The 27,894-nt window shown below is 45.9% G+C and overlaps 2 protein-coding genes across 2 annotated transcripts in view; both read left to right on the top strand.

Annotated features, from left to right (window-relative positions):
* The window catches only part of LOC127576491 (uncharacterized), a 605,240-nt gene that overhangs the window by 565,831 nt on the left and 11,515 nt on the right, over positions 1-27,894 (top strand). Inside the window, exons 11-14 of the mRNA XM_052026972.1 lie at positions 16,864-17,181; positions 19,168-19,488; positions 20,496-20,875; positions 26,350-26,446. Of these exons, the coding sequence (XP_051882932.1) occupies positions 16,864-17,181; positions 19,168-19,488; positions 20,496-20,875; positions 26,350-26,446 (1,116 nt within the window). The remainder of the gene's footprint in view (positions 1-16,863; positions 17,182-19,167; positions 19,489-20,495; positions 20,876-26,349; positions 26,447-27,894) is intronic.
* LOC127576522 (Ig heavy chain Mem5-like) lies at positions 442-14,149 on the top strand. The gene is made up of 7 exons (XM_052027000.1): positions 442-577; positions 694-1,010; positions 1,818-1,869; positions 7,740-8,051; positions 13,042-13,342; positions 13,756-13,772; positions 14,052-14,149. The coding sequence occupies exons 1-7, from the start codon at positions 532-534 to the stop codon at positions 14,147-14,149; spliced, it is 1,143 nt and encodes a 380-aa protein (XP_051882960.1). The 5' UTR covers positions 442-531.

The following is a 27,894-nucleotide window of genomic DNA, read 5'->3' as shown; positions in this document are numbered from 1 at the left end:
CACCCAGGGGGATATCTGCACACTGACCGGTGTCTCTCAGTCTCTCTCTCTCTCAGGGGATATCTGTACACTGACTGGTGTCTCTCAGTCTCTCTCCCTCAGGGGGATATCTGTACACTGACCAGTGTCTCTCAGTCCCTCTCCTTCAGGGGGATATCTGTACACTGACCAGTGTTCTTCAGTCCCTCTCTGGGGTCTCTGGGTGTTTCCGTTTACACAGACGGTTCAACAGTGAAGTTCATGAATGGAGCAGTGTGTGACAGATCTTTCATGATCTGATCACCGCCGCTAACCTGCCCCCTGTTGTGGAGACAAACATCTTTTGGGGAATTGAAATCGCTGTTGGGGGCGGGGACAGGAAGCTGCGCCTCTGGTTTCAGTGGGTGGCAGCCTGTTCAATCCGCGGCTCCTCTCTCACTCACAGCCCACGTCCCTATTTTAAACAGCGCTCACTACGGCTTCCGACAAAGCCGGCCGGAGCTGAAACCGCCGATTTCTGGAGTGTCCGAGTCTGGCTCAGTGGACAGGGCGATGGGGGTCGCTTCTTATCTCTGTCTCCTTCTGTCCTGTCTGGCAGGTGGGTGTCCCCGCCGCTTGTGCCCCACCTGGGGCCCGGCTGCTTCTCGGAGGCTCTGTGACCCTCTGCCCGTGGAACTGTTTATTAAAGTCCGCTCTTTTCTCTTTTATTGACAGGCGTGCGGTCCGACGTCGTGCTGACACAGCCCGCCTCAGCGGTGGTGAAGCCCGGGGAGTCCTACACACTGACCTGTGGAGTCAGTGGGTCCAGCCTCAGTAGCTACTACAGCATGAACTGGGTGAAACAGGTCTCCGAGAAAGGGCTGGAGTGGCTGGCGGGGATAGACTATTATGATGACAAATATTGCGCGCCTGGAGTCAAGGGCCGATTCGAGGTTTCCAAGGACAGCAGCAACTTTTATCTGCAAATGAAAAACCTGAGACCGGACGACACGGCCACCTATTACTGTGCGAGTATAACTGGGTGGCACAGTGTGAGAGATGGGGCTCCCTCCACACACAAACCTGCCGCAACAAAACTCCTTCAGTTGGGCTCTTCGGGCGCTGCCACCGGCCTTTACCCCGGGACCCGTGGATATAAATCAGATCCCGAGTGGATAATCTGGGAGTGGCAACAAGTTCCACTGAAGATGTGTCTGGAAGGGACCGGAACCACCGAGGAGCAGCAGTCGGTAGAAGCAGAGTGAAAGGTCCCGGTGGGTTGCACCCTGTCCACTTCAGGGCTGGGATGGCCGAGACTGAGTCCTGCTGTGCAGGACACCCGGACACAGACGGGGCGTTTCATAAAGCCGCTGGCCGGCTCTGGGCTTCGCTGGATTTCGGGCTGGATGTGATGGAGGCGGTTTGTGACCTGAGCTGAAACACCGTGATATGGATATATCACGGTGGGGGGGGGGAGCTGAACACAAACTGGTGCCGACAAATGAGCGTCTGCAGCGCAGCCTGTCTCCAGCGACTCCGCATTGCTGCTTCCCAGAGTCAAACACCTGAGGCCTGACTCGGACGGCTGGGGGCAAATGTCCATTTCTGGGCAACTAAAAGCCCAAAAGGAGGCGATTGTGTTTCTGGGCGACGGCGGGGGCCGATGTCCGCAGACAGGACAACGGCAAAAGTGCCTCTTTATTCCCACTGCCGGAAGAGAGCAGCGCGGAGTTTGGGAGGGAAACACAGGGAGCGGCTGCTCCCTGTCCGGACACGGTTCATGTTGACACTTTGCTGGGATTGTTGGATGTGACGGACAAGTGAAGTTACTGCATTGGGACAGTGGGGAGACGCAGCAGTGTGACTATCTTGACTACTGGGGGAAAGGAACCTCGCTGACGGTGACTTCAGGTAAAACCAATTCTCAATGCCATCCTCACCCATTTGTATTTCATTAATTTACGGTATTGGCGAATTCGGTGATTCGCCTGAAATCGGTGAGATATTTGGAGCAATGACATGATTCTCCCCGAGACGGGCGGTTTCTCCAGAGTCAGAACATCCCCAGGAACAGTCCAACGGTACATCCCCCACCCCACCAGTGACCCGTCCACAGCCCGGGAACAGGCTGCAGGGGAATGGGGTTGGATCTTGTCCTCAGGTTTTGGCTGTGCCTCGACACCAGCCGATGAACCCTGTGTGGTGAGTGAGCTCAGTGTTTGGTTCATGTCTGGGTTCTGATACTCAGCGCCAACTGAACCCACGTTCAGGGGCTGAGCGTTTCAGTGCAGGTTAACGTGTTCCCTGTCAATGACAACACTGGATCTGTTCAGGATCAAATTACTGGGTCAGGTTTTACTGTCCGCTGCTTTCACGTTGTAGGTAATTGGATTAAGACATAGTCTGAGGGAATGGTCTGTAAATGTATGATGTGGTTGATGGCTCAATATCCGCAGGGGACAGGTGGGTGTCAGTCCCGTCCTGGAATGTCTGGCGTGAGGCCCGTCCCAGGATACAGCACAGTATCGGGCAGCACTGAGTGCACATTGAGAATATCCCAGGATTAATTGATGGGATTAAGGGTTTCGTTTTATTCCCTGGTGGGTGGGTGGGGAGGTGGGGTTCAGTGGGAGAAGAAGTTTGGATTTGAGAAGACAGCGGGGGGAGTGGTGCCGGAAAGGTAAGGCAGGGAATTGAAGGCACAATTCCTTCATACATTCCAGGCAGCCTTGCATTGGTGGGTGGGGTGGGGAGGGAAACATTCAGAGTCAATAATGGGGAATAGGGGAGCATTAAAGGGAACGTTTGTTGATGCAGCAGCTGTGATCTGGAACACACTGCCTGAATGATGGTGGTAGCCGACTGAAGACTGACTGTAGAGAGGGAACAGGAGGAGATCTTCCTTTCTAGGGATACAGGGAAAGAGCAGAGGGAGCAATGGGTTCATTGGGTTAGCTCAGCTAAAGGGAAGCACAGATTGGATGAGTGGCCTCGTTCTGTGCTCTGTCATTCAATGGAATATTATTTATTTCGTAAATCTGGCAATTTCTTCCTCAAAGAGATCCCATCAGGTACCCCAGAGCACACAGAGCACAAGTTAAATGCAGAATAAAGCTCCCCCCTACTGTCCTGTCAGCTATGGATTTGATACAAAGTTCCTTCTGCACTGTCCCATCACAAGTTAGACACGGAGTGAGGCTCCCTCCAACCTGTCCCATCACACACTCCCAGGGAATGGGTTAGACACTGAGCGAAGTTCCCTACACACTATCCTGTCACACACTCCCAGGGAATGGGTTAGACAGAGTGAAGTTCCTGCTGCACTATCCTGTTACATACTCCCAGGGCAGGGACAGAGTGTGAGACACAGAGTAAAGCTCTCTCTACATTGCTGTCAAACACTCCCAGGCTAAATGCTTCAGAACACAGGAGGCTGTTTAGATTGGAAAACAAATTGATGCCATTTCATTCAAAAGCAAAAGTTCAAAACAATAAATCATTTGAACAAAGATATTGTTGCATGTGGTCCTAAGTGTGGGTTTGGCACAACAGTTTTTTTTGTTTTCTGTTGAATTTCAACAGTTAGAGATCCTCAGTAACTCAATATATTTTATCCATCATTGTGAATTCACTGACAGCTCATAGTTCAGATTCTGTCAAGTTGCTTGATATTTCTGAGCTTTACTGTTCAAAAGAACTGCTTATTCCCAGTTCACAGACGGAGCAACTGCTCTAATTTCTTGCCCTTCTCCATCACCTGACCGTATGTTTAACAAGCACTTTCCTACATTAACCAGTGTTGTTTGTGGTTCGGTGATGGGAGCTGTGAGATAATGTGCTGACATTTACAGGGCACATTTCATGGTGTCCCCGAGCACTTCACAGGCAATGAAGTACTTTCACACTACAGCCCTGTTGTAGAGAAGGGAATGTGGAGCCACTCTGCACACAGCAGAATCTACAAACTGTGAGAAGATAATGATCAGACAGTCTTATTTTGTGACGTTGGTGAGAGAAATATTGTCCAGGATCAGTGATCCAATGGACAGGCACAAGGTTGGATTGGGAGTGGTGGGGGTGGGAATTTGGGCAGTGCAACAAAGCAGGCGAGTGATCCAGAGGGATGGATGGACAATCCACAGATCTGAGTTCAAATCCCACCACAACAATTGTACAATTTAAACTCAGTTAATAATCTGGAACAGATTTGGATCTGCTGTCGGATTTCCAACATCTGCATCCTTTGATTTTTCATTAATAATCTGGATCTTTTTAAACAGACCAGTCATCAGTAATGATGACCCCTCAGATTCACTGCTGCCCCTCGGGGAAGGAGATCTGCCATCCTTACCCACTCAGGCCTATTTGTGACTCCTGACCCACCGGTGTGGTTGACTCCAAATGGCTGCTCTGACGGGTAATTCACACTGACTTTACTGGCAATGGTCAGATCCCAAAAGATGAATAAATAATCAGGCCTAGTCTTACCCGATCTGCTGATTCACCAGTGATCACTGTGTACAAATACCCAAGGAGAATTTCTTCCCCACTTTCTTGGTTTTGAAAATCCAGCTCCCTGCTGATCCACCCAGCTCCTGTGCCCCTCTTCACCTCAGCACCCTGCTGCTCTACCCTCATCCAAATTGAACTGTACTTACCAGCTGCTGGTCCTGGAAAATCTCACCGACTGACAGTAATGGGCCTCCTGCACTGGAAACACTCGGCAGCTCAGGGAACATCTGTAGGAAGAGAAACAGAGTTAATGTTTCACATCAGTGGCCTTTCATCAAACTCTTTCAGTCAGGTTTCTGACAGCCACACTATTTCTATTTTTATTTTACTGGATTTGTTTTGTTGAAAATAATTTGTTTTTCATTGTCTTCCACACCCCAGAACATCCCAAAGCCTTTCCCTGCTCAGCAAGTACTTCTGCAATGCAGTCACTTTGTACACAAGGGGGACTCAACATCCAACTTGTCTGCATCTTGGTCCGACAAACTGAACCAGAAAATGACCAGATGGTCTGGGTTGGGAGGGAATGTTGGGAGGGAATGGTCACTTTGGGCCTGCAGTTCCCAAAGCTCTCCACCACTGGGGACCCCTCATCTGAAGTCTGACTCTGTGGTAGATGGGTAGATAGCCATTAGTTGGTTGAAGGCTGTCCAGATGGTCCCAGGTCCAACAATTCCCCTGTTATCTGGTGTTAACTTCGATGAAGAGCAGCAAAGTTCTTCAGGCCACTGCTGACCATCCCTTTCCTGAGTTGCTGAGTACCCGGGAAGCTGAGGATACTGTGGGTTGAATGGTGCTGGCTGTGGTTGGCAGTTCCAAAGGGAACCACCAGTGTTCAGCCACTTACACCGGAGTCAGGCCCGGACCTCCACAGACCCACTGTACCCCGGGATTTACTGAGTGGCAGATGCCGCCGGGCCTGTCACCACACTCCTCTACATGGTGCCGGGCCCTGCTGGACTTCCCAGGATTACACTGGGGAATCCACCTCAATGATTCCCTCCCAGACCAGTCCTGGCTAAGGATCACAGTCCCCATTCATCTGACTGGGGACTCTGGGCCTGCAGAGTTGGGAAGACAGTTAGTTCTGAAGTGAGTTCTGGGTGCTTTTTGTGTTTTTATATGCACGACAGGTTTTCATTTGGAACTATGCTAAAATAATATTTGTTGCAGGAAATTAAATCAACTTTGATATCTCTGAGGTATTTAAAACCTGTTAAATTACATGACAGATTTGACAACCCAGGTTTACCTTGTGTCAGGGTGTTCTAGGCCCAGAGGCCTCGATACACCTCACCGCAGGACTCTGGTATCCAGAAGCCCAGCGAGGTCCCACCATTCCCTATGCAGCAGCACGGGGAGAGTCCCAGCAGCAGGTTAGAACCAGCACCATTCCGCCCGGTGTGTGGATGTGGTCCTTCTGGCACCGTGCCCTGTGCTTCCTGTCCTGTGACACTTCACCCACAGTACAGGTCGGCTTGTCCCGCCATTTGACAAAAGTTGTCTCCCCAACGGGCAGTCTGAGATCAGCATTTCACTGGTTGTTTTAGGCACAGTCTGAAAGGAATTAGAAAGGTACAATTTCTCTGCTCTGCCTGACCTTCTGTCAGCCTGAATCACCTGTGTTTACTCAGGAATGCAAATGTTCTGAGTTAACAATCCTGACAGTGTCACCTGGAAAAGGTTCTTAAACATGTAGCTGTAAGTATTGACCAGTTAAATCATGCCCATTGCTATTTGTTTGTTTTATATCTTCTATTTGAAACCAAGATTTCAACATTTTATCTCCTTCCTCCCATGGAAGTTATTGTGAAGTAAATATTTCATTATTTTATTTTACCCCTGATTGAAATCCTGACCTTCCCACCACTTTTTCTCCAAATTTTGAGTTTGCTGCCCTTCCAGTAACAGAATATGTCTGTGTCTGTGTGTGTGGCTGCTGTTGGACAACAGAGTCCTCACCTCCTACAATTCAAACTGTCTGATGTCTACTTTCCTGCCAGTCTTCTGCTCCCAGGGTCCCTGCATGTTCTTGTCTGTCCACACATTCTGATTGGGTGATTTAACCTCATCCATGATCAACAAGCTGCCATCGGCAGAGTCTATCACAAGGTAAATGACATCACGTCAGTGGGCCAGAACAAACCGCGTCCACAACACTGCTGAAGGTAATTCTGACAACTGGTGAAACCACATCCCTGATTTATCCACCTGTCAAAGCTGTCAATATACTGAACAGTCAAAAACTATTTAAGACTATTAAGATAAAAAAAATTGAAACTAAACCACCTATAAACACTTAGAAATATCTGCAATCATTTAATTAAACTCAATACTTGCCGACTAAGTCAACAATCCTTCATTTCCAGTGAAGTGAATTGAGAATCAGCTCTTTCGAGTGGATTTTGCACCTTCAGTGGCTGGGAATTGCCATAACCTGCATTTCCTCACTGGACTGTGCAGACTGGTCAGTCAGTGAAAATATCATCTACATCTAACAGCACTTCGAGATTTCTGCATCTGCTCAGGAATCTCATCCTCACTGTCAGCTGTGTCGGCCGACACTTTCCCACATAGTCTGGGCTCATGTATTTCCACAGTTCCTCTGTCCGTTCTTACCCACGTTACCATTCCCTCCTGGTTGGCCTGAAACTTACACAGGCTCTGTGGGGTTGAAATTCTTCCTCAGTTACACACATTAAACGTGTGATGCAGTGTCAGCTGCATCGTGTGGTCAGTTCAGTTGGATTTCAGAAGCAGAGTCTATTACACAGACACCACTATATCACACATGTGGTGCTGGAGACAAGGTACAGGTATCCACACCAGTTTTACTTCAGTGTTCTAACCAACATCACCACTGAACTGATCATAATTATTTGAATAAGTAAATTCTTCCTTTTTCTGTAAACTCCACTGATCTGGTGAACAGTCTCATCAGAATCAATAACTGTATTTGGGGGAGAGACAGGGTGTCACCTTTGATATTTTGACTGAAATCTGACACATCAGACATTGGATCACTGTCTCAGTACTGCACTGGAGTGTTGGCCAGACTGTCTGCCCAAGTCTCTGCTGTGGGATTGATCCACACCCATCTACTTCAGAGACACAGATACCCAGCTGAGAGTTGAAGTGGTGAGCCCTTTGTGTAACAGGGTCAATGATTTTGGAAATTATGGGTTTTATATGCAACACCATGTCTTCTGCTTTGTCTGCCGGTAATGCATTTATTTACAGAACTGTCTGTGAATTTATTTACATTTCAGTGGCCAAGTCCTTGCCGTCAGTCTACATCACCCCCTCCTGCAACATGGAATCTGGCCAAGAGATCAGCCTCCTCTGTCTGGTCAAGGGCTATATGCCTGAGAGCATCAGTCAGACATGGTCCATTAACGGTGGGGACATCACCACTGGAATCAAGAAGTACCCGGCAGTCTTTGGACAAAGTTCATTGTACACAATGAGCAGCTTGCTCCAAGTCCCTGCAGCGGATTTCAACAGGAATGAAGTCTACTTCTGCAAGGCAGGGTACGAGCCAAGCGAGATGGTGACAGAGAGATGGTCGTCGGAACGTCCCGGTTAGTATGAGATATTACTTGCTATTTAAAGCTGCGTTAATGTCAGGGGACAAAACTGGAGTAGGAACATCTGTCAAACAGTGAAGGAGGAAGGCAATTAACTCTCTTGCTCATTTATTCTATTCCTACAAGCCAGCAGTGCTGCTGCTGACAAAAAAAGGCAGTGAGAAACTGTGTGGAAGTCGATAATGGGGTAACTTCATCTTATAGTCATCGAGTAATACAGCACGGAAACAGGCCCTTCAGCCCAACTGGTCCATGCATACCACAGCATCCTTGCTGCTAGTCCCAGTGCCCGTGTTCACCCCATAACCCTCCAAGCCCCTCTCCTCCATTTACCTATACAAATGCATCTGAAATGTTGTAATGGTACCTGCCTCGACCACTTCTTCTGGCAGCTCATTCCAGGTACTCGCTACCCTGTGTGTAAAGAAGTTACCTCTCAGGTCTCTTTGAAATCTCTCTGCTGTTATCTTGTATCTGTTCCCTCTAGTTATGGACTCCCCAACCCTGGGGAAAAGACTATGACCTTCCACCTTATCCATACCCCTCATGATTTTATAAACTTTAACGAGGTCAGCCCTCATTCTCCTACGCTCCAGGGAATAAAGATCCAGCGTGGCCAACCTCTCCCTGTAACTCAGGCCCTCTATCCTGGCATCATCCTTGTAAATCTCTTTTACATCCTTTCCAGCTTGACAACGTCTTTCCTGTAACAGGGTGACCAAAACTGTACTCAATACTCCAAGTGCGGCCTCACCAACGATTTGTATAACTGCAACATAATGTGCCTACTCCTGAACTCAGTGCCCTGACTGATAAAGGCCAACATGCTAAACACCTTCTTCACCACCCTCCCTGCTTGCATGGCCATTTTCATGGAACTGTGTACTTGTACCCCCAGGTCCCTCTGTTCCACAACATTCATCAGTGCCTTGCCATTCTCTGTACAAGTCCTACCCTGGTTTGACTCTCCAAAATGCATCACCTCACACTTGTCTAAGTTGAAATCCATTTGCCATTCCTCAACCCATCTCCCTAACTGATCAAGATCTCTTTGCAATTCATTGTAACCTGCTCCACTATCAACAAGACCTCCTGATTTAGTATCATCAGCGAACTTGTTAATTCATGTGCCACGTGCATTCATATCCAAATCATTTACATAAATAATAAATAAGAGGTCGCAACACTGACCCCTGGGGCACCCCACTAGTCATACGTCTCCAATCAGAGAATCAACCTTCAACCATCACCCTCTGCTTCCTATCACTGAGCCAATTCTGAATCCACCTCACTGGCTCCCCCTGAATCCCATGCGACCTTCCAGATGAGCCTGCCATGTGGGACCTTGTCAAAGGCCTTACTAAAATCCGTATAGACAACGTCCACTGCCCTAACTTCATCTGTCCCCTTAATTACCTCTTTGAAAAACTCCAAAAGATATGTCAGACATGGCCTCCCAGGCACAAACCTTGCTGACTATTCCTGATCAGGCATTGACCGCCCAAGTGATGGGTAGATCTTGTCCCTCAGAACTCCCCCCTGTAACTTCCCTACAACTGAAGTCAGGCTCACCAGCCTGTAATTCCCTGGCCTGACCTTGTTACCCTTCTACAACAATGGAACAACATGAGCCACCCTCCAGTCTTCTGGAAATCTGCCAGTGGCTAACGACGCAGCAAATATCTCTACAAGGGCCTCTGCAATTTCTTTCCTGACCTCCCATAAGGTCTGGGGGTGGACTTGGTCAGGAGCTGGGGATTTGCCCACCTTCCTCGTAATATGCACATGATGTAAGACCTCACTGCTTATTACCCTCAATTCTCTGGCATCGATGAGATTCTCCTTTGTAAACACAGAGGAGAAATAGACATTAAAAATCTCAGCCATCTCCTGCAGCTCCACACATAAGCGGCCCTGATGGTCTTTTAGAGGACCTAGCCTCTCCCTATTCACCCTTTTACTGTTAATATGACTGAAGAACCTCTTGAGATTATCTTTAACCCTGCCTGCCAAATCCATCTCATACCTTCTTTTTGCCCTGACTTCCCTCTTAAGCCTGGGCTTAAACTTTTTATATTCGTCAAGGGTTTCATTTGTACCCAGCTGCCTAAACGTGATGTAAGCTTCCTTCTTTTTCCTGACCAGAGCCTCTATCTCTTGTCAGCCAGGGTTCCCTGAACTTGGTATGTCTACCTTTCACCCTATCAGGAACATGCTGCCCCTGGACTCTTGATATGACCCTTTTAAAAGCCTCCCACTTGCCAACTGTTCCTTTGCCTTTAAATAGAGTCACACAGTCGACCCCAGCTAGATCCTGCCTCAAAGTTGGCCCTGCTCCAGTTCAGGACTTTAACCTGTGGACCTTTTCTGTCCTTTTCCATAACTATTTTAAAACTAATAGAATTGTGGTCATTGGACCCAACGTGCTCCCCAGCTGCCACATCAGTTACTAGGCCCACCTCGTTCCCTATGAGGAGGTCCAGTATTGCTCCTTCCGGAGTAGGTTCCTCCATACATTGCGTGAAGAAACTACCTTGGACACACCGCACTAATTACACCCCATCCAGGCCCTTTGCACTCTGGGTGGCCCAGTCGCTACCAGGAAAATTGAAATCTCCCACTAGCACTATCCTGCTATTCTCACAACTACCTGCAGTTTCTCGACACATCTGCTCCTCAAGTTCCCGCTATCGGCGGGGGTCTATAATATAGCCCTGCCAGTGTGACCATCCCCTTCTTAGCTCTAAGTTCTACCCACATGGCCTCGTTAGATGATCCCTCCAGAATATCCTCTCTGAGCACTGCAGTTATGCCCTCCCTTATCAAAAAGGCAACACCCTCCACTCTTACCTGTTCCTCCGTCACACCTAAAGCATCAGTATCCCAGAACATTGAGCTGCCAGTCCTGCCCTTCTCTCAGCCACATTCCTGTTATGGCCACAATGTCCCAGTCCCTAGAGACAATCCATGCCCTCAGTTTGTCCCCCTCGCCTGTTCAGCTCCGTGCACTGAAATAGGACCACTGCTTTGAACTGCACCTATCTGCCCTTTTACTGTAAGCACGGCTATCCTGATTGCAAGGCTTACACTCTTTGGTTGCTGCATGTACCCCTGTCTTCTCACTGACTTCACTGTCTCGACTCCCACCTCCCATCAATCTAGCTTAAACCCTCCCTGGTGGCAAAAGCAAATTTCTGCACGAGGACATTGGTCCCCCTTCAGTTCAAGTACAATCCATCCCTCTTGCACAGGTCTCCTCTACCCCAGAAGAGATCCCAATGATCCAAGAACCTGAATCCCTGCTCCCTACACCAGTTCTTCAGCCACACATTTATCTGGCCTACCTTTCTATTCCTGGACTCACAAGCACACGGCACTGGGAGTAATCGGGAGATCACTACCCTTTATGATCCTGCATTTTAATTTCTTACCTAACTCCCATTCTGCAGGACCTCATCCCTTGTTCTAACTATGTCGTGTGTACCAACATGTGCAACAACCTCTGGCTATTTGCCCTCCCCCTCGAGAATTTTCTGCAGCCTTGACCTTGCACTGCACTGACTGCCTACTCCCTTGACTTCTCCTGGTGGTCACCCATCTATCTAAAGCCTGTACATTGGGTGTGACCACCTCAGTAAAAGTCTCATCTATGAAGTCCTCAGCTTCCCAGGTGATCCTGAGGACCTCCAGATCCAGCTCCAGTTGCTTGACCTGATCTCTCAGGAGCTGCACTGGGTGCACTGTCCACAGATGTGATCATCAGGGAGACTGTGAGGTTCCCTGACTTCCCACATCCTGCAGGAGGAGCATTCCACTGCCCTAACTATCATCCTGCAGACACTGAATTAAGGACTAAGGATCAACAACAAAATTAAACCTTACCTGTTCTTACCTGTGTCTTCTTATTGCAGCCTTTTTTAATGAGCTGCTCTCACTCCCCGTACCTTGGCCACTTACTCAGTCTCCTCACGCTGAAGCCTCTTGAGCCAAAGCCTCAGGTCCCCACTCTTACTCTGGCCCACTATCACAATAGCCGCTCTGCTTGACCCTAACTTCATTTTATTGGCTGCTGTTAATTAGCTAATTAGCCAATCAACTAACAATGTGCAGATGTCCCACTTTTAGAGTCCTGTTAAGTGAAAGTCACCAGCAAGTCCTGAGACCGACCTCTTTTGAACTCTCGTGCCCCTCTTTCCAAGTCCTGGCTCCTGTAATGTGAAGCAACTTGTGCAGATCTGTCCCCATTGTATCCACTCCTTTGTCTAATTTCAGAAACCTCTCCACCACCCCCACCCCCGAACACCTCCCTCCAGATCAGCTCCCGGACGCAGAATCACACAGAGACCGCAGGCCCATCGTGCCCCTGCCAGTGGGACGACAATTTAAACTTTACCCCACTCCTCCTGCCTTCCCCCTCCACCCTGCAGCTGTCCCCTCTCCAAGTAAAATCCAATTCCCTTCTGAATGTGATGAAAGAATCTGCTTCCACCGCTCCCTAACCGTCATCTTCCAGATCTGAACAAACCCTTGCAGCTAAAACAAAATAATTTCCTCCTCGCCATCTGTTCTTCCTTCCCATTTATTCTAAAATTGTGGTTCCCAAACCTCCTGCCAGTGGAAACAGTTCCAGCCCATCCACTCATACTGACAGGAAGTGGTGTTGGCCATTCTGTTCCCTGTGCCCACTTCACCGAACAATTAGATCACGGATGGTCTGCACATCAGCCCCACTGACCCAGCTCTCTGCCTTATCACTGCAGAATGTGGCACACTGCTTGGCAGGCCAGGGTTACACATCCAGCCATACCACTCAGAGCTCCCTCCACCGTCTCACTGTGGGGTCCTCCATGTCAACAGGTCACCAGCAAATCAACAACAGTGTGGAGAGGGCTGGTATTAGGGGACTTGCCCTGGATGTTGGGGGAATGGAGTCCACCGACACTGTGGCCAGTCATGTAATCAGAGATATTGTCATATGTTACAGTTCCCAAGCTCATCCCCCTTGTTCCATCCCCGGATTTTATCCACAATCAAACAACTGCTGTCCTGGGCTGTCTGATATCTGGAGTCCCTCCTGACAACCTTACTGTTTCCTGGAAAAAAGCTGGATCTGCTCGAAAAGGCATCGTTCTCCCGTCCACTACAACTGATGGTGGATTCGAAACAGTCACTTACCTGAGAGTCCCTGTGCAGGAATGGATCAGCGAACAGGAATATACTTGTGAAGTGACCGACACATCTTCTGGTTTCAGACAGAAGGTCAACATGAGGTATCAGGACGGTGAGTGGTGTTTGAAGGAACATTAATTTACTTATAGTATTAAACTACCTCACTGATAGTCCCACCCAATTCCTGTCCCTAATGTCAGAACTGTTGAGTGATGCAGGATGTTCAGTATTGTGCTTTTGCACTTTGAATCAACTCTTTCCATCAGTAACTCCAACACCATCTACTGGGCAGGGAAGGTGCAAGATTGGGTCTCCTGTCCATTTGCTCTCACACAATTTTAGTTGTATCTGTGTGCAGTGACAAGAAAAATGAGACAGTGAGCAAAACACACGTCCCATCCTTCACACCATCTGGAGAAAATGTCCCTGTTCCCTTTTCCCCGTCTTCTCAATGTTCATTCCTCAAAAAACATCTCTGCAATGTTGTATCTGATTCAATCTCCACAATGTATTTCCAGTGTTTCCTGAGAGCCTGTTCTGTAGGTTGTCCACTCACTGAAATGTAGCTGCCCTGGATTATTTTTGAATTGACCCCCAACCTTTGAAGTGAATGTTGTGACTTTGATCCTGGGCCAGGTGAAGCAGTTTATCATGGTTGGTATAACCTCATCCCTATAGGATGCCAGATACAGAGGATAGAGATTGGGAATATGTGAGGGTCCTTTTGTTTCCCAGTACAGGAGAGGAGGTGAAAATACTAAATGCTTAAACCTATGAATCTTCCACTTGCAGGTGTACCATGTCCCTGCTCTTGTCTGCAGTGAGTGCCAATGTTCTTGTACCAGACTAACCTCAATGCGACATTCTCAGATGGTTCTGCCCGACAGTATCATTGTTGTGAAGGAAAATGTGAAATAAAGTGATTGGCTGTATATGGAACTTGTCATTGAGTTTTATTATAATCCAATTACTGGATTCCAGTCCAACCTCTGGTATCTACTGGGATCAAAGTGTTACAGAGAAAGAAGAAAACACCCGATTCAAACTGCCTCCCTCTCCCCTCCACACCTCATCTACACACTCATTCATTTGTGGACAGTGTTGCTTCAGTGTGACGCAGATCCCAGTTCCAGTTCCCTTGGCCAGGTTTTTCTCCTGGTCTGACTCCAGTCAGCAAGAACTGGAACTTATTTCTCACCCAGTGGCTGTGAGGCAGGAGGTGATGAAGGTGAACGGGGCTGAAATGACACATTGGCTCAGGAAGAGGAGGGGTGAACCTTTCATAACGATGGGCCTCAGAAAAATTAGTGAGAAAAGACACAGGGTCTAACCAGTGTCCTGTCCACTCCGACATGTTTTGGGAGTAAAATCTGGATCACACAAAGTGCAAAAATTCCATTAACCCACCTCCCAGACACCGACTTGAGTCCAAGAGAAAAACTCAGTAATCACAAGGGATGTCACTTAGGAGGGTGCTTTGTTAGCATCACCCAAGGATTAACAGAATAATAGGCTTCTAGTGGAATAACATCAGCATTTTGCAATAAGGAGAGCTCTCCCGACTCTGTCAGGTTTGATGAGGGCGACGGCCCTCACCAGGGACTGTTGAACATCACGAATATGTCACTGACGTGGGACAGGACTGAGCACCCTGCAAATAACAAATGTTTAACATCACAATGCTGATCAAACCAAGATTCACAAAAGCAAGGAGCCGACAGTGTAGACCTAGGTTTACACATTACACACTGCAACAATGATCATCCAGACTAGTTCCATGCATTTTCTATTTTTAAAAGGAAATTGCTCACGATCTTGTTTCAAGAAAGGGGGGTTAAGAAATATACAACATCACACGTTGTCAAATAATACGTCCCATGTCAGACAGGCACAGTGTGCATTATATCTGCTCTAAATTCAATCTAAGGCATTGACTCACAGTCACATTGAAGGTTTCAACACTGACACAACACAATCACCCTCCACAATAAGTGTCAGAGAGCAAAAATGCCCATGTGGCCTAAAGTTACCATGTGTGTAAATGGTGTACACAACGTGCAGAGAGCTGCGATGTAACTGAGCGGACGATGGTGCTGCTGGAGACAAGTGACAGTGCAGACCACGCGCGATGAGTTAGTACATCGTTCCTTTCAAATGCGCAGACACCTCAACAACTTCACTGGAGAACAATCACACAAAACTGACACAAACCCAGGGGACAGGTGCCCCAAAGCTTGGTCAGAGAGATGTTTTATTCACTCATCATCTCACATCCGTCACCAATTGCTCTGGAACTGAGGGGCTTGCTGGGCCATTTCTAATGGCAGTTCAGATTCAGCCGTATTGCTGCAGGTCTAGAGTCACATACCAGCCAGACCAGATGTTGATGACAGATTTCCTCTCCTGAAGAACAACAGTGAACTGGATGGGTTTTATGACACTACAAAACTTTCCACAGTCCTCACCACCAATGCCAGCTTTTTACTCTAGAATGCATTTATTAATTGAATTTAAATTCCCAGTCGCCAGGTGGGATTTGAACTCCATCACCAGATCATCAGCCCAGCAACTTATGGATACACTCTTACCATAGCTGCTCATTTCAAGGAGGAAAGAATGGGGTCTGCTGTAGAAGTTTACCGAGTGAGCTTCAGTGTTTGTCAGCAAGACTACTGAAGACACAGTTATCAACAGAAGGAGTGTAGGTGTATGAGTGACCAGAGTTGGAAGGATGCAGCCTATACTGAAGGTTGTGTGGGAGGTGAAGGTTGCAGAGATGGGGAAAGGCACGGTCACAGTAAGACTGGAACGTCAGGATGTGAAGTTTTAAAGTGAGTGAATCCCAGGCTCAGCCCAGACAGAGGGAAGGATTCTCATTGATTCACAGTGCTCAGTGTTACTCATCAATGCCACAGGGGCTCCAAGCAGAGAATATACTGAACTGTGTCTCTGCAAAGAAATCTGCTCTCTCTCTCACTGTGTTACACAGCAACTGAACGTTGCTCAGCCTCACTGGTCACAGTTATTGGAACAGGAATCAAATCCCAGTTGGCACATCCTTTGTTCTGATTTTATTTTCTCAGTCAAAACTTGCACAATATGTGACACACTGTTCAATCCTGGGTGTTTCTGTAATTCTACTTACAGTAAATACAGCTGTAATGTATTGATGATCTGTCCTGACTTAACATAACCAAACAGAAAAATCTCAACGAAGGTTCCAAGTTTTCCCTTTCTAATCCACAGAATTGTCTGTCTTTGTTCAAAATCCCTCCACTGAAGAGATTTGGATCAACAAGACGGCTACTCTGGTGTGCAGGGTTGTGGGTGCTGATCTGAGCCAGGTCCAAATCTACTGGCAGGTGAGCGAAAGGGAGAAAATTAAAGGAAATGTGACCAAAAAACTGAGAGAGGAAGGGACCCAAGACACGGTGATCAGCCAACTCCAGACCAGTGTGGAGGAGTGGTCCAGTGGGGTGGAGTACGTGTGCTCTGCCCAACAAACTTCTTCATCCTCAGCAGTGACAGCACGGACAAAAAGTACCAAAGGTGGGCAAGAGACCAGCAATTAAATGGCCAACTTTAGTTACATTAGTAAAACTGTTTTACATTTCCATTGTTTGCTCGTCTATTCCAGTGGAGACAAAAAGACCCAAGGTCAGACTGCTGCCTCCACCACACGAAGGGACCAAGAGTAGGAACACGGCCACCCTCGAGTGTGTGGTCTCTGGATTCTACCCGGACCTCATAAGTGTCAGCTGGGAGGAAGGCAGCTCCGTGATCACCTCCAACACCAGCGCTACACCTACTGCTCTGGAGCAGGGGGGCACTTTTAGCGTCAGCTACTTCCTGACCGTGAGCTTACAGGAGTGGAAGTCAGACTCAGTCTTCAGCTGCACAGTGACACATCCCCCTTCCGGCACCCGTATCAAGAAGCAAGTGAAGAACATCCAAGGTAGGGACTGGGACTCACCCCACGATTGAAATTGTTTGCTTTGCACTATAAACTCTGCCAGATAAAGTCAACACTGAAACATGGTGCAGCCCTGCTGTGGTTATGTGAATGAAATGATAATCCAGAAGCCTGGCCAGAGAAATAACTATCTCTGAAAATGCTTTCATAACTCGAGGAAAATCCATTTCACTGGACAGGCACCCTGGGCATCCCTGATACTCTTGTTCACTACAGTCTTTCCCTCTTCCTTTGAATGTAATCCCAGCCTCCGGTTAGAGCCTCAGTTGTGGGAGATCAAATGTGAAGGGACATTACACTGTTAATGGCAAAACCCTTAACAGTGTTGATGTATTGGTATTGGTTTATTATTGTCACTTGTACCGAGGTACAGTGAAAAACTTGTCCTGCATACTGTTCGTACAGATCAATTTATTACTCAGTGCATTGAGGTAGTACAGGGTAAAAATAATAACAGAATACAAAGTAAACTGTCACAGCTACAGGGAAGTGCAGTGCAGGTAGACAATAAGGTGCAAGGTAACAACAAGGTAGATTGTGCAGTCAAGAGTCCATCTCATCGTATAAGGGAACTGTTCAATAGTTTTATCACAGTGGGATCGAAGGTGTCCTTGAGCCTGGTGGTATGTGCCCTCAGGCTCCTGTATCCTCTACCTGATGGGAGGGGGAGAAGAGAGAATGACTCAGGTGGGTGGGGTCTTTGATTGTGCTGGCTGCTTCACCAAGGAAGCAAGAGGTATAAACAGACCGATCTTAGGGTCGAAGTCCATTGCTCCCTGCAGGTGGCTCTGCAGGTTGATAGTGTGATAAAGATGGATGGCATGCTCGCCTTCATTACTTGAGGCCATGAGTTCAAGAATCAGGAAGTTATGTTGCAGCTTTATGAAGCCCTTTTCCTTGGAGCAGACTCGATGGGCCGAATGGCCTGCTTCTGCTCCCTTGTCTTGTGATCTTGTGAACTCTGGTTAGACGTATCTTGAGTATTGCATTCAATTCTGGTTGCCCCATTAGAGGAAGGAAGTGGAGACTATGGAAAGGGTGCAGAAGAGGTTTACCAGGATGCTGCCTGGATTAGAGGGCCTGTGCTATGAGGAGAGGTTAGACAAACCTGGGTTGTTTTCTCTGGAGCGGTGGAGGCTGAGGGGAGACCTGATAGTAGTTTATAATATGATGAGATGCAGAGATCAAGTAGACAGTGGGTATCTTTTTCCCAGGGTGGAAATGCCTAATACCAGAGGGCATGCATTTAAGGTGAGAGGGGGTAAATTCAAAAGAAATGTGCAGGGCAAGTTTTGTTTTACACAGAGAGTGGTGGGTGCCGGGAATACACAGCCAGGGGTGGTAGTGGAGGCAAATACGATCGAGGTGTTTAAGAGGCTCTTCGACAGGTACACGAATGTACAGAGAATAGAGGGATATGGACATTGTGTAGACAGAAGGGATTAGTTTAGTTAGGCATTTAATTACTACTTTAATTAGTTCAGCACAGCATTGTGGGCCGAAGGACCTGTTCCTGTGCTGTGCTGTTCCATGTTCTAATCGAGAGTGAATGCATTTAAACTTTTGTGAAATAAAACAACATATTTCTGATGCTTAAATTTTATAATATAAAGGAAACGTGCTGAAATATTTTTCATTTGAAACATTTAGCTGTGTTTCCCTCTCCACAGACATAGCCTGAAATGCTGGGTAATTTCTGTATTTGTTTCAATAAGTGGCTGGTAACAGTTCAAGTGAAACAGCAAAAATAATATAAGAGCCAAACTTGTTCATGTACATTCCTTCGGGGTGTTTACCCTGTCTGCTCAATAGGGGAGCTTCATTCCTTCACCAATGTAGATAAGTCTCAACTGATCTTGATGGGACCCACAAAGCATTCACTGGACCTGAGCAAGAAATGTCGGTCCTGTCAGTGACGCACTCGTCCACTGGGAAACGATGAAATAATAATTGTGACGTTTCTCCCAGATGAATGTTCAGATACCCGCCCCTCAGTCACTTTAAGCAAACCTTCCTTCGAAGAGATCTGGACGAACAGGACGGCGACCATTCTGTGTAAGGTGGTTCACAGTGATTTACAGGGATTCAGGGTAACCTGGCAGGTGGACGGAAGGAGCAGAAAAGATGGGGTGAGGACTCAGGGTCCACACAGCCACAGAGGTGAAGACACGATCACCAGCAGACTGACAGTCCCTGCTGCAGAGTGGGACAGTGGGGCTGAGTACTTGTGTCGGGTGGAGGACAAGAGTTTGCCAACGCCGAAGAAGAGATCCATCAAGAAGGACACAGGTACGTGTGGATAGAGCTCGGTGTGAGTCTGATCTTCACAAATGGACAGAGTTATCACCTTCCAGCACTGTGATAGACCGACAGAAAATGAGCAGCAGTGGGTCACTGGGCCCCTCCATCCTCCTCAGCCATTCAATATGGTCTTGGCTGATCATCCAAATTCAGTCCCCTGTTCCTGCTTTCTCTCCATATCCTTTGATCCCTCCACCCGAAGAAATATATACAACTCACTCTTGAATATATTTAATGATGAGGCTTCAACTGCTTTCTGTGGGAGAGAATTCCACAGGTTCTCACTCCCTCTCACATCTACACAGCTTAGACTGCCACCCATGGTCCTGGATTCCCCCACCATCCCCCAACATTCTTCCTGCATCCAGTCTGTCCAATCCTGGTAAGAATATTACAGGTTTCTATGGGATTCCCTCTCATTCGTCTGAACTCCAGTGAATGCCCAGTACAGTTTGTCAGAGAGAATGAGGGACCAAAAGAAGATTTAACCCTCCTGATTAACCACATCAGTAAAATCCCAAATCCCCACAGCAGCTTCACCCAAAACCACACTAGCTCCTGTGTGGTGAGTTCCTGTGATGGGGTAGAGGGAGAGGGATTGGCAGCTTTCACAGGATGACGTTGAGACTGGGTCAAGTCAGCGACTGGAAGGGCAGAGAGGTTGAGGCACAGACTGAAGGGAAGATAGAACAGACAGCACAGGATGACACAAGTCCAGGGGCTGAGTTCCACTCTCTGTCCAGTCTGTGTTCAGTGGCTCCCGTTGATTAAACTGAATAGACTAACCTCGCTGAAGGCCATAAAATGCACCAGATTCAAGATTTCCACTCCGCAAATCCCAACAATGAGCAGAAAGGGAAAAGCCTTCAATTTCAGCTAAAGTGAAGTCCCCCAAAGTGTAGACATTGCCCATGTTGGCATAAAATCAGAATGTGTGGGGTAAGTTGGGAATTATTGAAAGATTCGCTCTAACTGAGGTTCTCTCTGTTTCCCAGGTGGTGTTGTGACTCGTCCTCAAGTCTACCTCCTCCCCCCTTCATTGGATGAGGTAGAGGCAGATCAGACGGTGACCTTGATGTGCCTGGTCACCAAGTTCTCTCCTGCAGAGATCTACGTGGCCTGGATGGCCAATGACACCCTTCTGAAGACAGGGTTCGTGAACCAGCCGGTGACCAAGGACACCAGAAACGGCTGGAATACAATGACCAGTCAGTTGAAGGTTTCTCCAGAGGACTGGAATAGCGGCACCACTTTCTCCTGTCTGGTGGGACATGAGTCGATCACAACCAGTCTGTTCCGAAGCATCAATAAATCTCACAGCAAACCCACCCTGGTCAATCTCTCACTTGTTCTGACTGATAGTTTTAAATCTTGTGTATAATACCACATGATAGAATCAATAAACCCCTTGTTTTGTTAGTTTTATGATTATTAACTATCACAGAGGATAGTTTAGCTCATTAAAACATGATCAAAATATGGACCTTTCTGAACAATTAAGAACAAAATTAGACTCAAGAATCAAATGAAGCCACAAACATGATTCACCACAAATCTCTGCACTGCTGGGTACCATTTCAGACCTTATTCTGCCACGTTTGGTCAGATTTTGTCCCTGCATGGGATCCCACAAGGTATTATATCTTTGTATGTGTCAATGTACTGATCCAAGTTCAATAAATGTGATGTGAAGATGTTTTGCTTGCCAGTGTCTCTGCTGTGATTTTTGGAAATGAGTAACTTCAGACATGAGGTGTGGTAGGTGATGCACGCTCAGGGAGTAATGGGTGTTTTTGGAGCAATGGTGTCCCAAACCTTCCCGCATTGGGTGTCCTCACACCATGTCTGATCTGTTGTCGACTGATGGACAGAGATTGTTTGCGATCATTAGCCAACAACTCCATTATCACTGTGTCATGTGACAGAAGGTGAACGGATTGCACCATGGTCTTTCCTCGTCTAACTTTCACAATGTACTCCAGGCAAGCTCCCACACAGCAAATCGGATCTGGTCAGATCTTATGTGTTTAGTTGCTCATAGTTTGATAAATATTGCTTCAAGAATCTGAAGGGAACTGTCCCATTCCTCTTCCAGTTGTGTCAGGGGATGACTAAGATTGACCTGAAAAGCCTCTGCTTAAAGCCTCATCCCAATGACACCACCTCTGGTGGTGGATCTGACCCTCCAGACCTCTCTGGAGCGTTGGTCTTGATTATTGGTGCAAGGCCCTGGAGAGAAATTCGAACCCACAACCTCTGACCAAGAGGTGACATTGCGAACCACTGAGCCACATTTGACATCTGTGTCAAACAAGGGGAATCACTGTCCTCAGTCACCTTGCTGCTGCTCAGCAGGTCTGCACGTGTGAGGCTGAATAAAATAAATGTCTCAGTGTTGGGAACTGTTCTATTCCAATGGCACAGTCCCTCAGGACTGTCAGACAGTGACAGAGGCTGGACGGTCTGGGTCTGTATTCCTTGGAGTTTAGAAGATTGAGAGATGTCTTTACTCAAACATACAAGATCCCAAAGGGGCATGAGAGGGTAGATGTTGAGATGTTTTCACCAGTGAGAGAGTCACAAACAAGGGCACATAGTTACAAAGTTCAGGGGTCGGTCATTTAAAACTGAGGTGTGGAGAAATTTCTTCCCGCAGAGGCAGTGAATCTCTGCAATCTGCAGCCTCAGAGGACGGTGGAGGCCAGATCATTCCATATACTGAAGGTGGAGAAAGATAAACATCTGAATTCAGGGCTTTGGAGAAGTGGCACAGAAGAGGAGTTGAGGCCAGCACAGATCAGCCACGATCATACTGAATGGCAGGGCAGGTTTGAGGTACCTGGTGATCTGCTCCTGCTCCTATTTTCTTTTGTTCTTGTGAAATGAGTGGAGACAGAGACGGAGAGAATTGCAAAGACAAAAGATGAAATCGGAAAGAAATATACAGAGAGAGAAATAGTCTGTGAATGAATCAAAGAGGGAAGGCAGCAGGACATACTGATAAGTTAAATTTATTCAATCCAAAGAACTTACGGAATTGAAACCATATTCGTATTGTATGTTTAACTATTGGGTTAGTCATATGTTTACTCAATTTAGTAAGTGCAAAAGGGAGTGAGGCTCCTAAAATAGAAACAAATGAAAATCCTTGCACTGATTCATACTCAAGGTATACTCATTTGGGACATTGAATTACATCCAAATCTTGTGCCCAAAAAATTAAATATCTGATACTAATTGCCCAGTAATACAATCTAAGGTTGGGCAAAACCATGCCACCATCCTTTTTTAATTTCTGTAAATATTTCTTACTTAACCTTGGGTTTTACTCTGCCATATATATGAAAGAATTTTAGAATCAATAGTGTCAGAAAAAGATTTCGGGATGAAAGTTGGAATCGCCTGAAATAGATATAGAAATTTTGGTAACCGCATTAATTCGGCCTATTAATGATGGAGATAATGGGGACCATTTCGTAAATAACTGTTTAACGTGATCAATTAAAGGTAACAAGTTAACTTTAAACAGGTCCTGTTGCTTCTTGGTAATTTTAACACCCAAATATGTAAAATAGTCTGTTACTAATCTAAATGGTAATTGCCTATAAATTGGGGTTTGCATATTTAATGGAAAGAGTTCACTCTTATTAAGATTTAATCTAAAACCAGAAAAAACACTAAACTGAGCAAGCAGTGATAATACTGCAGGGATGGATTCCTCTGGGTTAGAAATATAAAGTAACAAGTCATCTGCATATAGAGATACCTGATGAATCCCCTGTCTACGAGTGATACCAAATATGTTAAAAGAATCCCGAAGGGCAATTGCCAAGGGTTCCAAAGCAATATCAAATAATAAAGGACTTAGAGGGCAACCCTGTCTCGTACCTCGAAAAAGCCTGAACAGAGGGGATCTCTGATTATTAGTAAGTATCGAAGCCAATGGTGTATGATAAATCAATTTGATCGCAGATATAAAATTGGGACTAAAATTAGATTTCTCAAGTGTATTAAATAAATATTCCCATCCGACTCTATCAATCGCCTTTTCAGCATCTAATGAAATAACACATTCTGGAATTTTAGATGATGGGGGTATATATAATATTCATTAACCTCCTAATGTTAAAATGCAAATAACGATTCTGGATAAATCCTGTCTGGTCATCAGAGATAATTTGAGGAAGAACCTTTTCCAATCTAGAAGCCAATATTTTGGAAAAGATTTTGGAATCCACATTTAATAAAGAAATGGGTCTATAAGATGCACATTCAGTGGGATCTTTATCCTTTTTAAGAATTAAAGGGATAGTAGTTTCATAAAAGGATTGTGGTAGTTTACCCACTGATAAGGCATCTTTAAAAATTTTTCCTAACCAGGCAGAAAGAAGATCAGAAAAAGATTTTAAAAATTCGACTGTATACCCATCAGGACCGGGTGTTTTACCCGAATTCATTGAAAAAATTGCCTTCTTTATTTCTTCCTCTGAAATGGGTGCACCTAATATTGAACATTCATTACTTGATAATTTCGGAGTCTTCAGGTCCCTTAAAAATTCATGCATTAATGGAGAATCCTCAGGGAATTCTGATTGGTATAAAGAAGTGTAAAATTCTTGAAAAAATTATTATCAAGCCCCATTCAATCTAATTTTTTCTTTCAACCATCCAGAATCGACTTAGCTTTTTCTTTATGGAAAATGAAGGGAATAAAATGTTTCCATGATTTATTCATTGATAACTGTTTTTTTATCTTTTGAACAGTTGTCTAATAAATACAATTTGCCTTGATCACACTTTTTTCAATACTTACAGATTAGAAATTGTTTAAAAGTTACTATGCCTTCTTTTCCAACTCCATATAAAATTGAAATTACGGAAAAAATTTTAGGCTTTAATCCCTATCAGAAGGGCTTGATAGCAATAATTTATGATCTAATTATGAAAATATGTCCAGAGACACTTGATAAAATTAAGAATGAATGGGAAAGAGAACTCCAGATACTTTTACCCACAGAGCCATGGAAGAAAATTCTTCAATTAGTTAATACATCTTCAATGTGTGCCAGAGACTCTTTGATAGAATTTAAGGTGGTTCACAAGACCCATATGTCAAAGGACAAGTTAGCCCATTTTTATCACCATATAAATCCTATATGTGATAGATGTAATTCAGAGGTGGCTTCCCTGACACATATGTTTTGGTCCTGTCCTCTTTTGGAAAAATATTGGAAGGACATTTTTAACATTATTTCAACCGTATTGAATATTGATTTACAACCTCACCCAATCACTGCAATTTTTGGGTTACCAATGATGGAATCTGGCCACCTATCTGCTGCTGCTCGTTGTATGATTGTCTTTGTTACATTAATGGCCAAGTTATCCTTTTTTTTTAAAGTGGAAGGATCCAATATCTCCCACCACTATTCAATGGTTTTCTCAAACTATATCATGTTTAAACTTAGAAAAAATTAGGAGTGGCACTGTGGATTCTTCGCTTAAAGTTGAGGAAGTTTGGAGTCCATTCATTCAATATTTTCATAGGATCTTGATCCCTTTTCAATAATCTTTGAATTTAGAGGAGCGGAGTTGACGACATAATAATGCTCTTTGTTCATCTAGAAATAGCAGTCCAGTTTTCTTTTCTTTTGAAATTTTTTTTCAGTTTGTTTCATTTTTTACTTACAATTTTTTTTTCGATTTGGTTTTTTTTATATAAGAAATCTTTTTCTTTCTCCTTTTGATTTTGTTTTTGTAATATATTCATTTACCAAGAAACCGTGGGGCCTAGAATATGTTTTTTATTTTTTATGATGATAGATGTCATCATTGACCTCTCGATCTCTTTGTATTATGTATATAATCACCAATGTTATATGTATTAATCTGTATTAATTTGAAAATTAATAAAAAGATTGAAAAAGAAAGCAGGACATACTGAGAGGCAAAAGCAGGGAAAGACAGATAGACCAAGAAAGAGACAGAGGGAGGGCTTCGAACGATTTACTGGCCTTAGTGCCACTCCACCGGGGCCACACCCATCACTGTATCTCCAGTGTAGAGCGCAGAATACTGTTACATGGTTCACAATCTGAACAGGGTTGTGATTGTAACATTCTGCAGAACTCCTAATGCACCATCTGTGCTCAAGTGACTGCAGCCGTGAAACCAGTTCTGATCCAAATCACAGTGTTTCGTATTTTTCAATGAAGGTCAGACTCAAGCAGCTTTATTGTTGGGTCGGAGATGAGATGTTATTTCTGGAGGGGTGACTGAGGACACACTTTTCTCCCGGCTCTTCACTTAACATCTCTCCTTGTCATTTGTCACACTCAATATCTGGAGGACGATATTAGCCAGCCTTTATATCGGTGGAGATTTCTGAGTTGCATTGGAGCAGGCATTGCAGAATACGACTGGAAATCACACATGAAATTACACATGTGATGACACATGTGTAGTCCCACTGAGAGGTTAAATGTGCGTATGTGTTGGTGTCATTAATCGAAGTTCAATGAAGAAGATATGAAAAGGTCTGTGTTGTGAGTGTTCCCCAATGCCAGTGCGTTTTGGGAGACATTAAATGAATAACTTGGGATGTGAGGTGCGGTAGGTTATGCAGATTCAGGAGAAATAAGGGACTTTGGATCTATGGTGGCCAACACCCTCCACCAGTGGGTGTCCCCACACCGTGCCTGGATGTGCTGTAGACTCATGGACAGAGATTGTTTACAATCATTCGTCGACCACTCCATCATCACTGCGTCCTGTGACAGTCAGGGTGACAGAAGGTGAACGGATTGGACCTCGGTCTTTCTGAGTCCACCTTTCACAATGTACTTGAAGCAACCCCCACTTAGCAAATTGGAAATGGCCACATCTTGTGTGTTCAGCTGGTTTGGGAATTGGCAGAATGACAGGAGACAGACAGAAGAGACGACGGGTGGGTACTGAACCCAGCAGGATGTGCTGACGAGCAGTATCCTGCAACGATCTTTGTTGGCATTGCAATTATTCACTAACTTTAATTGTGATGTAGATCATGGGATACAAAGCCATTTCTCTGAGTTTCTTGCAACAGTAAAGCAGGTGCCATTGTAAGAAGTGTGGCAGGAAGGTTTAAAGTGTCGAGGTGGCAATAGATGAAGTGAACGGGACAACTGCAGCAAAGTGAGATCATTGACGGCGGCAGGTCCGAGGGGCCAGGAGGTCTCCTCCAGCTCCTGTTGTCTTGTGCATAAAACAAAATGCTGGAGGAACTCAGCAGGTCAGCCATCATCGGTGGAGGGCACTGGACAGTCGATGTTTCAGGTCAAGACCCATCACCTGGACTGAAAGGTGGAGGGGATGTAGCCAGTATAAAGAGGTGAGGGGAAGGGGGGGCAGCAAGAGCTGGCAAGTGATAGGTGGATCCAGGTGAGGAGGGGTGATCGGCAGATGGAGGAGGGAAGAGCAGAAGTAGCGACAGAGGCTGGGGGGTGATCGGTGGAGGCGACAAATGGTTGCAGGGAATGGAATCTGATAGGAAAGGAAGATGGAGCAGGGAACCAACCCAGTGAGGTGGGGAGGGCAGATGGGAACAGGTGGGGCAGGGGACCCAGTGGGAGGAGTGTGTGGGTGATGGGCAGATGGATTGTGTGGAGAGGGGAAAGGAGCAGGGTGATGGGGGCTGGGGGTGTGATGGGTGCAGGAGGAACTTGATATGTCAAGAGGAGGGAGAAAGGGGACAGAGGGCGAGCAGGGCGCCTGAAATTGGAGACGTCAGTGTTTGATGTTGAATTCTTCCACAGTGAAGACTGATGCACGTTCGTCCACCATTTCTTTGTTCCCCATTGCCACCTCTCCAGCATCATTTTCCAGCAGAGCAATGTCCACGCTTGCCTCTCTTTTACTGTTTATGTATCTGATAAAACTTCTGGTATCCCCTTTTTACGATTGGCTTGCTTACCTTCATATTTCATCTTTTCTTCCCTATTGCATTTTTACTTGTCTTCTGTTGGTTTTTAAAAGCTTCCCAATCCTCCAGCTTCCCACTTTTTTTTTGCAATATTGTATGCCCTCTCTTTTCCTTTTATGCTGTCTTTGACTTCCCTTGTCAGCCATGGTTGCCTCATCCTCCCTTTAGAACGCTTCTTCCTCTTTGGGATGAACTCATCCTGCATCTTCCAATTACTCCCAGAAACTCCTGCCATTGCCAATGTAGCAATCCAAGATGACTACATTGATTGGAAGGGGACCCGTCATCCCTGCTCGAGTCCCCTTCCAATCAATGTCATCTTGTTGTTACTGACACTGGAATTACTGCAGAATTGGTATCACAATATTTGAATTCTCAGCTGCCTGGTTAAGATTTCAACCACATGTGGTTGTTTCAAGGAGCAGCTTGAAGGA

This window comes from Pristis pectinata, chromosome 12 (assembly GCF_009764475.1).
Source record: "Pristis pectinata isolate sPriPec2 chromosome 12, sPriPec2.1.pri, whole genome shotgun sequence".
NCBI classification, from domain to species: domain Eukaryota; kingdom Metazoa; phylum Chordata; class Chondrichthyes; order Rhinopristiformes; family Pristidae; genus Pristis; species Pristis pectinata.
This window is presented reverse-complemented; position numbering and strand designations above follow the sequence as displayed.

What these genes read in the sequence shown, in the direction of transcription:
- LOC127576522 (XM_052027000.1), top strand. Translation starts at nt 532, where the DNA reads ATGGGGGTCGCTTCTTATCTCTGTCTCCTTCTGTCCTGTCTGGCAG. An exon ending in CCTTCTGTCCTGTCTGGCAG is followed by an intron (nt 578 to 693) that starts GTGGGTGTCCCC and finishes TTTTATTGACAG; the next exon opens with GCGTGCGGTCCGACGTCGTG. An exon ending in ATGGTCGTCGGAACGTCCCG is followed by an intron (nt 8,052 to 13,041) that starts GTTAGTATGAGA and finishes CATATGTTACAG; the next exon opens with TTCCCAAGCTCATCCCCCTT.